The sequence below is a fragment of the Octopus bimaculoides genome, chromosome 11 (assembly GCF_001194135.2).
Source record: "Octopus bimaculoides isolate UCB-OBI-ISO-001 chromosome 11, ASM119413v2, whole genome shotgun sequence".
Classification (NCBI taxonomy): domain Eukaryota; kingdom Metazoa; phylum Mollusca; class Cephalopoda; order Octopoda; family Octopodidae; genus Octopus; species Octopus bimaculoides.
In genome coordinates, this window is record NC_068991.1 from 65,140,246 (window position 1) to 65,151,496 (window position 11,251).

Consider the following 11,251-nt stretch of genomic DNA (forward strand, 5'->3'; position numbering starts at 1 on the left):
GGCGATTGTTAAATAAAGCATCCAGTTGTAGAAACCATGCAAAAAATCAAAAAAAAAAAAAACAGCTATACCTAACATTTCCCATCCGATCACCTGAAGCCAGACATTGACCATCTGGGCTGATTTTAATAGCCCGAATACCATTTTTGCCCTCTTTTCCTTCAGACTTTTCGGCTCCTGCACCTTAAAAAAGAAAAAAAAGTTTCTGAAGTGTTTCTTTCAAGAGAAATCAGACACATTTAAGTCATATCAATAGTTATAGAGCAAGCAAAATGCTAAGAGGAGCAATAAAACAGTTACAGAGCAAGCAAAATGCTAAGAGGAGCAATAAAACAGTTACAGAGCAAGCTACATCAACTAAATAGTCACAGAAGCAGTTTAATAGCCACAGAATGGGCTAAATAACCACAGAATGGGCTGAACAATCACAGAAAGAGTTAAATAATCACAAAACGAGTTAAATAGTCACAGAAACAGATAAATATCCATAAAACCTGGTGAATAACTAAATAGTCAGAGAAACAGGTAAATAGCCACAAAACACAAGTAAATAGGTATAATGAGATAATTATAATTACTTGAATACAAGCTGTTCACATTCTAAATATGCAGACCTTAACTACAAGTAGTATATCAAAATGAAGTGGCTATAATTACTGCTATTAATTAGACAATAGGTAAAGAGGTTAAACAGAAACAATTATTCAAAGAAAGCTACAACTTTATAAACTCAAGTAAAAGTCAATCTCATGTCCAATGAACTCTTGATTTTGGGCCAAGATCTCAATAATTTATGATGTCTTGCACATGGGTCAACTTCTTATATGTTAGGGGAGTAGAACAAGTAATTGTACCAGCAGTAATAATGCTCCATGTTTTCATGGAGCCTTGAGTTGGCCTATGAAGTTAAATAGCCATCATTGTAATAATCACTCACTCCTCTGTGCCTATATATCTGCATTCTATCTGGTGCAGGCTTGGCTGTGTGGTAAAGAAGTTGGCTTTACAATATGTGATTTCAGGTTCAATCTCACTGCACAGTACCTTGGGCCAACTTGCAAGTGAATTCATCATCATCATCATTCAACATCTGCCTTCCATGCTAGCATGGGTGGGGTGGTTTCACAAGACCAGGTTAGACAGAAGCTTTTACCAGACTCCTGTGACAGTTTTGACAGCATTTTTACAGTTGGATGCCCTTCCTAACACCAACCACTCAGCTGAGTGGACTTAATGTTTTTTCACATGGCACAAGTAAAAGCGAGGCCAGTTTTGGCAAGGTTTTTACAGCTGGATGCCCTCCCGAACACCAAACACTTCACAGTGTGGACTGGGTACTTTCAAGTGGCACCTGCATTGACAGAGTCACCAAGTACTTGCAGGGCAAACAAACAAAAAAAAATTTCAAGAGGGAAGGGGGCATTGGAGGAGGCAACCTTGTGTTGGATGATGAAAGGTTATAGCGAGAAAGAAACAGGTGTCTTTCAGTAGAAGTACAAGGAGAGAGAGAGAAAGAGAGAGAGAGAGAGATAGAGAGATCAGAAATGAAGACAGAAACAGGTGCACTACCGCAAAGGAAATACATGGTTACCCAACTTGGGGGAAGTGCAGGAGGAGAGAAAGTGGGAGACAGCAGGATAGAGATTGTGGCAAAATGCCAGACATACTCACAAGGGACAGGGATCAGAATATAAATGGGATGGTTGAGTAAAAGAAGAGAGAGATACAGATGGTGGAAAATGCCAGGACATACCCTTGAGGTTCAAGCACCACAATATAAGCAGCAGGATATTGCAAAGGAAGTGTGATTAAAGAGTAGGGGGTGGGGCTAAAACCTGGGTATATATATATATATATATATATATATATATATATATATATATATATATATATATATATATATATATATATATATATATATTCAAGGGGGCTACTGAATAACAATGATACAGAGGAACAGGGCCATGAGGAAATGTGAGGGAGAGATGTAGAGGTGTAGATTGGTTTGTTGGGGTAGAGTGAATGAAGTTTTCTTGTTACGGGTGGATGGACCACACAGGTCAGAGGGCAAGCAGACAGCAATGATACAGTGGCACAGGGCCAAGAGGACAGGATTGGGGAGTGGGAAGCAAGCATAGTGCATGAAGCAGAAATGTGAGGAAGAGAAGAGATGTAGAGATGCAGTTTGGTTTGTTGTGGTAGAATGTGTGAGAAGCTTTCTTGTTAAGTATGGGTGAGACACACAGCACTTGTAGAACTCGGCTTTGCTGACACGGGTGGGTCTTCTCTAGAACTTCATATTGCCAGACATTTCGGTCCATTGTCATTTCCTCTGTGAGGCCCAACATCTTGAGATCTGTCCTTACCATTTAATCCCATGTGTCCCTAGGTTTCCCTCTTCCATTTGACAGAAATTGGAAGGTGTGAGTGAGTGTGTGTGTGTGTGTGTGTGTGTGTGTGTGTGTGTGTGTGTGTGTGTGTGTATGCGCACATGTTTTTTTCTCTCTCTCTACCTTGATATCAGGTGATTGTTGTAAATGAATGTCATTTCCAATATTCTGCCAAAACATGTTTGGCCATGGGGAAATGTTAATTTTGGGGGGAACAGATGTGTGTGTGTATGTTGGCAACAGGAAGGGTATCTGACTTTAGAAAATCTGCCTCAATAAACTCCATCTGACCTATGCAAGCAGAGAAAAGTGGTTGTTAAAGCAATAATGATGAATTGGTGGATATTTCGTGCTTTGTTTCCTGGCACCAACTGTTAAATATTTCATGTCTGGTGCTAAATTTCAACTCAATAAAATTATCCCAGCTAATCATTTCTTGTATCTAAAAACTTGGGCCTTCAAAACGACCTCTACGTGAGTATATGTACTGTTTGTAGTTACTTTTATATAAATTTGTTTCATTGGATAAAGCTGACGGTTGGAAAACCCAAATAATCAATGTTACTTACCTGTATTGCAGTCCCCATCACAGAGAAAAGAATAACAGGGATCTGTGTAATATGTCTTCAAGAGTTCCTGAAATACAAAAATAATATTTCTGTACATTTGACACTAAAATTCCTTGATAACTTTTAGAAAAATAAGTTTTAAAACAAAGAATTTCTTAAGTTCAAAACTAAATAGTGAAGAAAATACCCAAAAATATAAATAACCAAAGAAGTTAGCTTTCTGAAATTTAATCTTCAATTGTAAAAACTGTTGGCTAATTGAAGCCCCATAATCAAATACTGGGATTGACATTATCAATTAGCCCCTTCCACAAAATTACAGGCTTAGTGTTTATCGTAGAAAGGATTATTATTATTGTTGTTATTATTTTTATTAAAGCAGTGATATAGCAGAATAATTAGCATGTCAGACAAAATGCTTAGCAGTCTTTCTCCCAGCTTTGTGTTCTAAGTCCAAATGCTGTTGAGGTCAACTTTGCCTCTCATCCTTTCGGGGTCAATGAAATAGGTACCAGTTGAGCACTGGGGTCCAATGTAATCAACCAGACCCCTACCCCAAAATTTCAAGCCCATTGAAAAAAGGATTATTAATGACAATGAATTGGTAGAATTGTTAGAGCATTAAAAAATGCGTTAGGTATGAGTTCCAAGTCTATGTTCTGAGTTCAAATCCTGGTGAGGTTAATTTTCTCTTCGTCTTTCCAGGGTCATTAAAACAAAATACTATTTAAGATCTAGTGTCAATGGAATTCAGTAACATCCTGTTAGCTTTGTACCTGAATTAGTGACAATTATATTTGTATGTATGTGTATATATTTGATTGCGCCCTTTTAAAGCCTAGCCAGGCTTGTGGGCCTAGTTTCCTGGTTTCAATGGCCTATGTGTTCCCCAGCTGGACGGGACACCAGTCCATCGCAGCATTACTCAGTTTTGCCAGCTGAGTGGATTGGAGCAACATGAAATGAAGTGTTTTTCTCAAGAACACAACGCGTCGCCAGGTCCAGGAATCGAAACCACAATCTTACAATCATGATGCCAACACCCTAACCACTAAGTCACGTGCCTCCACACATATATATATATATATATAAAATATTTGTATATATGTACACATACACTGTTGCATGTACATAGAAATGAACAGATGTAATTATAAACAATAATGTGCATGGATTTTATTAAATTGAAAAAAAAACAAGAATAGATGGTATTTACATGGCTGTATATGTTTCTTCTGTAAGGCCCCAATTCTGTAATATGCTGGCTGATGTTCCAAACCCGTATTGTATCATCATTAGAACAAGTAATAAAGGAACCAGGTGGAAGACATGAAGTATTTTTATTTTTCTCTGCTGCTGGATATATCTGAACATACGAAAATATCATGGATGAGATCAAAGACAATAAACTTTAAAAAATAAATATCATTAAAATTTTAATAAAAGTAAAACATTAAAATTTGTTTGAGAAAATATATCTCAGAAAATATAACGAAAAAAACTTTCTCTTACTCAAATAAATTTGAAGTTAGAAAAAGCATTGCAATAAATAAATAAACATATTTTCTTTCTAAGTAAATTAATTTTTTTAAAGTTAAACTGCGAATGGAAAACTGAAAATAATACCAGTAAATTGAGGAACATGGATTTTTTAACTATTGTTGCACTCTAACATTTTATTCAGATTTAATAAGTTGGTAGCTTTTGATTAAAGAAAGCACACCATTTTAGTATTACAACAAAGCTTCATTGTCAAATCTGCAGGATTATCATTCAATATTTCAAGCTTTCAACTACATACCATTCCTTCATAAACAAAACAATATTTATGCAAGTGTGCGTGGGTATACATACACCTGTTCTGTTCTATACTTTCAGCCACAATATTCCTTTGTAAACACACACACATATACACACATGATGGGTTTCTTTCAGTTTCTTATTTCTTTACTGCCCACAAGGGGCTAAAAAACATAGAGGGGACAAACAAGGGATTAAGTCGATTACATAGACTCCAGTGCATAACTGGTACCTAATTTATCGACCCCGAAAGGATGAAAGGCAAAGTCGACCTCGACGGAATTTGAACTCAGAATGTAGTGGCAGACGAAATACCGCTAAGCATTTCGCCCGGTGTGCTAACGTTTCTGCCAGCTCGCCGCCTTTCAGTTTCTGTCTACCAAATCCACTCACAAGTCTTTGTTTAGCTCATGGCTATAGTAGAAGACACTTGCCCAAGATGTTGCATAGTGGGACAGAACTAGAGACCTAGTGGGTGAGAAGTGAGCTTCTTAACCACACTGCCATGCCTGCACCTATGGTCATCATAATCATAATCATCATTATTTAACATCCATTTTCCATTCTGGCATGGATGGAATGCTCTGACAGAATCTGGTGAGCTGCAAAGGTAGTGGCTTTGGTATGTTTTCTATAGCTAGATGCCCTTCCTAATGCCAATCAAAAATACTGGGTGTTTTTTACTAATGCTGCTAGCATTAGTGAGGTTGCCAAGTAAGTTACAAGACATTAAAAAAAAAAAAAAGAAAGAGAGAAAGACCCCATAACTAGGTAGTGGGGGAACATTAGGAAAAAGGGGGTAGCTTTAGGCCAGATGCTGAGAAGCTGAAGTATGATAGAAAGAAAAGCACAGGTGTCTTAATATAAGAAGAGATGCATTGAGTTTATAGTAAAAAGAAATTTCCTTACCTCTAGATCCCAAATACACCCTGAGTGGTATAATGTAGACCATATTTTACCAACTTTATATATGTCATGAACATCCCAGATATACAGACTGTGGTCACTATAGACACAAGTTATCTGAAATAGAAAACAATTATATGAGAAATATTTACTAGACAACATTATAAGGCACAGGATGTCTAAAATGAAAATAAAACCATCCACAGTTTCAGTAAAATAGACCGATTATCAAGACCGAAATATTTCAAAATCTAAAATAAGGCAGAGGAGTGGTTGTGTGGTAAATAGCTTGCTTACCAACCACATGGTTCTGGGTTCAGTCCCTCTGTGCGGCACCTTGGGTAAGTGTCTTCTACTATAGCCTCGGGCCAACCAAAGCCTTGTGAGTGGATTTGGCAGACGGAAACTGAAAGAAGCCCGTCGTATATATGTGTGTGTGTGTGTGTGTGTGTGTGTGTGTGTGTTTGTGTTTGTCCCCCTAGCATTGCTTGACAACCGATGTTGGGGTGTTTACGTCCTCATAACTTAGCAGTTTGGCAAAAGAGACCAATAGAATAAGTACTAGGCTTACAAAGAATAAGTGACAAAAAAAAAAATACAACATGAAGCATAGAAAGTTCACGATTATACATGTTAACCTACTGCAAATCTTCAAAAACATTGTCATTCACCATGATATTTAGCAAAAAACAATGGCAGGAGGGGCATTTAAGAAATATTTGATCTAGCCATTTAATTCATTTAAAACTTCTAAAATTATCTAATTATTAAAAGTGGTAACACAGAATATAATATTTAAGCTTCCATGCAGAAATGAGCATATAATTTTGATGCCCTAGCTCAAGTCAAATTACGTTTGATCAGTTGGAATAGTAAAAAATAAACTGTAGAGAAGAATCGATGACATAGTGTAATAAGATACTAATGCAGGAACAATAAATAATACACAGCAGCAAACGTAATGAGATATTGGAATATCGAAAGTAATTTTCATAGAATCATTAAGTTACAGAAATATAAAGTGGTAAATACACACTGTAAAACTGGGTCACATCTTCAAATTTTGTTTACAAGTAAGAATCAATATAATAAAAGGTAGCTATCACAGCATGTGCTCTTAGCTAATCCAGTCATTATCTCAACAATCAATGAACTGAGTGAGAAAAGCAAGTAGATTTACCTATGGCTGACATAAGAAGAGTTGTACAGAGGAAACAAATGGATTCCAAGGTTAGTTCAAGAAATATTTTTAGGAAAAAAGAGGAAATACAAACTAATGGTTTCTTTTGACAAAGTTTTAAAAGGAGAAACATACTTCTAGATAGATTATCTTCTATCTTTTACTTGTTTCAGTCAATGAAATGTGGCCATGCTGGGACACCATCTTCAAAGGATTTAGTCAAACAAATCACCCGCCAGTGAGTATTTTTTTAAGTCAGGTACTTATGTTGTCAGCCTCTTTTCCAAAACCACTAAGTTACAAAGGCATAAACAAATCAAACACTGGTTGTCAAGTGGTGTTGGGTGAGGATAAAGCAACTGTGCTGGTGCAACGTAAAAAGCACCCATGCTGATACCACACAAAAAAACACTCTGTAAAGTGGTTGGTGCTAGGAAGGGCATCCAGCTATAGAAACCATGCCAAAACAAACAAGTGAAGCCTGGTGCAGATCTCCACCCTGCCAACTCCTGTCAAACCATCTGATTCATGCCAGCATGGAAAACAAATGTTAAATGGTGATGCAGATTTTGACACAGTTTCCATCTACCAAATTCACTCAGAAGGCATTGGCTGCCCCAAGGATACAGTGGAAGTCACCTGCCCAAGGTGCCATGCTGTGGGACTGAACTCAAAACTATGTGGTTGCGAAATGAACTTTGTAACCACACTGCCATGCTGTTATGTCTGAGTGAAAAAAATGAGATGGTTATAACTGTGTTTGAGCTAAGCTAGGGTTCAACAACAATAAACCTGATTGGTCTGAACTTCAAATGTAGAGAGACCTAACAAAATATTATGTATTATTTAGTTTCAACTGCACCTCCGCTGAAGTACAAATTCATATCAACAGTCACATCAATAGTCTATATATTAAATATGTTAACACCTACTTAACCTACTTATTGTTTGTTATGCAGACAGCATCTATTTTACTACACCAACAACAAAAATGTACAATCTTGTATATTTACTTACTGATTTTTTTAATAAGTAATGAACACTGATGAAAACTATCTGACAAACTAGAAGCTTTTGAAATGTTGACATATAGAAGAACATAAAGAATATCTTGGACAAAACAAAACTTAGGAAGAAGTGTGACAACTAGCAAATGTAAAAAGAGCATGACTTTCAGCTATAAAAAGAAAGGCAGTCAAAATATAAGTGTCTTCTTCAACACGCCTGGTTCTTCAGTGGAAATGAAAAATAAAAACTATCTGTAGCATGACACAAGAAGCCAGCGCCATTTTGTACGAGATCTCGCCAGCGGCCATTGCCAGGTCTGAGACAAGAGCAAGATCTTACCTACAACCATGTTTGCCATGCATGAGACCATTAGACCACAGCGAGGCTCTCGTGGGCAACATCTATTTAAGGAGGTGTATTGAGTAACCCGTTCTGTTCTCTCGCGTTGCCACTCACATTGAATAACACTGCAACCTAGCAGCTCACAGCAGATTCTTAAAACGCTCTAACTTTACCCATTATCTCCAGAGGTAAAACACCTCTCGCAAACGGAGCTAACGAATTGTGCGCTGACATACAGATGGTCACCGGGAGCAAACCCCATGAAATGAGAACCAAATAAACAACCATTGAATGCATCTACTTGTAAGCCTCTTCTTCGAGTTCCAGAATCCTAAGACTACAAAAAAATAATTGTAATGGGAGAAGGAGATACTCCACAGGTATCAGGAACCTTCTAGTCCCATTATAGATCTTTTCACTTCTTTGACAAATTTCCTTTAACTTAGATCATATTCTGGGATAATTATTAATATTTATATTTAAACTTGGTGACATACAACAAAGAAATTTATCTGTGTGCACAGTATGCATCGCACCTCTAATGCCCCCCCCCCCATTTATTATGAAGTTCTTAAATTTAGTTCTTACCTTTTTATTAATATCATCATAAGTTAAAGCCATAGAATCAGGATAAAGAGCATCTGTCTTCGGACACACTTGGCTGAAATTTAGAATGAGAAATGACACATTAAGACAACATTGTTTTCTTTTCAATATTTCACTTGTGGTGAGCTGGCAGAAATGTTAGCACACCGGGCAAGATGCTTAGCAGTATTTTGTCTGTCTTTATGTTCTGAGTTCAAATTCTGCCTAGGTCGACTCTGCCTTTCATCCTTTCAGGGTCAATAAATTAAGCACCAGTTGCTTACTGGGGTCATCTAATCAAGTGGCCCCCTGCCCCAAAATTTTGGGCCTTGTGCCTAGGGTAGAAAAGAATATTTCACTTGCCATTTCTCTTTCTTGCAAAGTCTGCATGTTTTGGTGTATCTGCATAAATTGCTAACACTCTCAAACATGAAAGGGCTACGGCAGTGATTGTTTTACATGACTCAACCAGAAGAGAAGCATTACAAAGACATGTTATTGTTTGGACAAATTAAAGATTGTATTGAACAGAGAGACAGTTTGCAAAGTGAGGTTTGCCAATAATTTATTCTTATCTCCTAAATAACAAATTATCACAATCAACTGTCATAGTATAACTATTTAAAAGACCTATATTTTCAATTAATTTGCTAAGAAGCGAAATCGTCATGGCACCTGTGCCCAGCATTGCCTTCCTGGCACTTGTGCCAGATGGCATGTGTAAAGACATTCGAGCGAGATCGTTGCCAGTGCCACCGAACTGACTCCTGTGCAGGTGGCACGTAAAATACACCATTTTGAGCGTGGCCATTGCCAGTACCGCCCGACTGGCCTTCGTGCTGGTGGCACGTAAAAGCACCCACTACACTCTCGGAGTGGTTGGCGTTAGGAAGGGCATCAAACTGTAGAAACTCTGCCAAATCAGATTGGAGCCTGGTGCAGCCATCTGGTTCTCCAGTCCTCAGTCAAATCGTCCAACCCATACTAGCATGGAAAGCGGACATTAAACGACGATGATGATGAAATACCAGCCAAATCACCTTCAAATCATAACTTCAAAAGATGAAGAACATTTCGAAAATAGACGCCCAGATACACTGTATGAAATAAAAGATGGAATAGTCACAGCTGCAACACCTTTGATTATTATAAAGTCTACAGATTTTATAATCTGGGCTGATTTGGGGTTAAAACAACAGTAACACTATCAGAATCAAATCTTATCATTTGTCATTTTAACATACATTTCTTCATATCAGAAAGGGTTTGACAAGTCTGTCACGCCAGAATGAGTCAATTGGGTATGACAATTTGAACGCTGATGATTTGGCATGGCTGAATGGACATTCAACCCATTTTGACGACAGCATGTTTTGACAATGGATGCAAACATACATTCACACATGCTTGCACTCACAGAAATATACGTATATGGATAGAGTGAGGGAGGAGAGAGGGAGAAAGACATTACACATACATACACACATACCTAGATTTCATGTGCACAAACAGAGAGAGGGAGAGACGGAGAAAAACATTACATCTAATGTCCAATAAGGCAGCACCAAATCATTGACGCCAAAACATCTCATACCCCTATCACACTAAACGTCACTACTTGTTATGCTGTTACAACTTCCTCATATTATTCTTCTTGCTCTTCCTTCAAGTACCTTCTACTGTTAGCATACAGAGGTTTACCATCACCTACAGGTTTCAATGTAGGACCAGAGATATCAACCTATCGAAACCTCAATTAGCAAACTGTTTTTATATTTAATACAGTCATTAATATATTCAAATACCATTAGACCAATTCCATTTTCTTGTTCTTCTTATTCCTACATTATAAAGTTATACAAAGTATCTCTGATTTACCAGAAGTCTATTAGATGAATTGTGGAGGCGCAATGGCCCAGTGGTTAGGGCAGTGGACTCGCGGTTTCGATTCCCAGACCGGGCGTTGTGAGTGTTTATTGAGCGAAAACACCTAAAGCTCCACGAGGCTCCAGCAGTAAATGGTGGCGAACCCTGCTGTAGTCTTTCACCACAACTTTCTCTCACTCTTACTTCCTGTTTCTGTTATACCTGTAATGTAATTCAAAGAGTCAGCCTTGTCACACTGAATCTCCCCGAGAACTACGTTAAGGGTACACGTGTCTGTGGAGTGCTCAGCCACTTGCACGTTAATTTCACGAGCAGGCTGTTCCGTTGATCGGATCAACTGGAACCCCCGACGTCGTAAGCGACGGAGTGCCAACAACAACATTAAATGAATTATGGCAATCTGTATAAAATCTGAGCAAGAAAATTGTCTGAGCCTTTAAACGTTCCTTTATTTTAATTTTGAAATGCAATAACACATTTTTTCTCATCCCTCCCATCTATTTTTCAGTTACAATTTCAAGATTATTATAATGTGGCAATTTTTATGCCACATTAAAATATTTAAAAATATTTAAGAGATTACT

At 37.7% G+C, this 11,251-nt stretch overlaps 1 protein-coding gene across 1 annotated transcript in view; it reads right to left on the reverse strand.

The window, feature by feature from the left end:
* Window positions 1-11,251, reverse strand: part of LOC106882850 (uncharacterized) — a 191,012-nt gene that overhangs the window by 68,467 nt on the left and 111,294 nt on the right. Inside the window, exons 8-12 of the mRNA XM_052971999.1 lie at window positions 8,784-8,901; window positions 5,669-5,782; window positions 4,176-4,325; window positions 2,960-3,026; window positions 72-183 (exon numbers count right to left, since the gene is read on the reverse strand). Coding sequence (XP_052827959.1) covers window positions 72-183; window positions 2,960-3,026; window positions 4,176-4,325; window positions 5,669-5,782; window positions 8,784-8,901 — 561 coding nt within the window. The remainder of the gene's footprint in view (window positions 1-71; window positions 184-2,959; window positions 3,027-4,175; window positions 4,326-5,668; window positions 5,783-8,783; window positions 8,902-11,251) is intronic.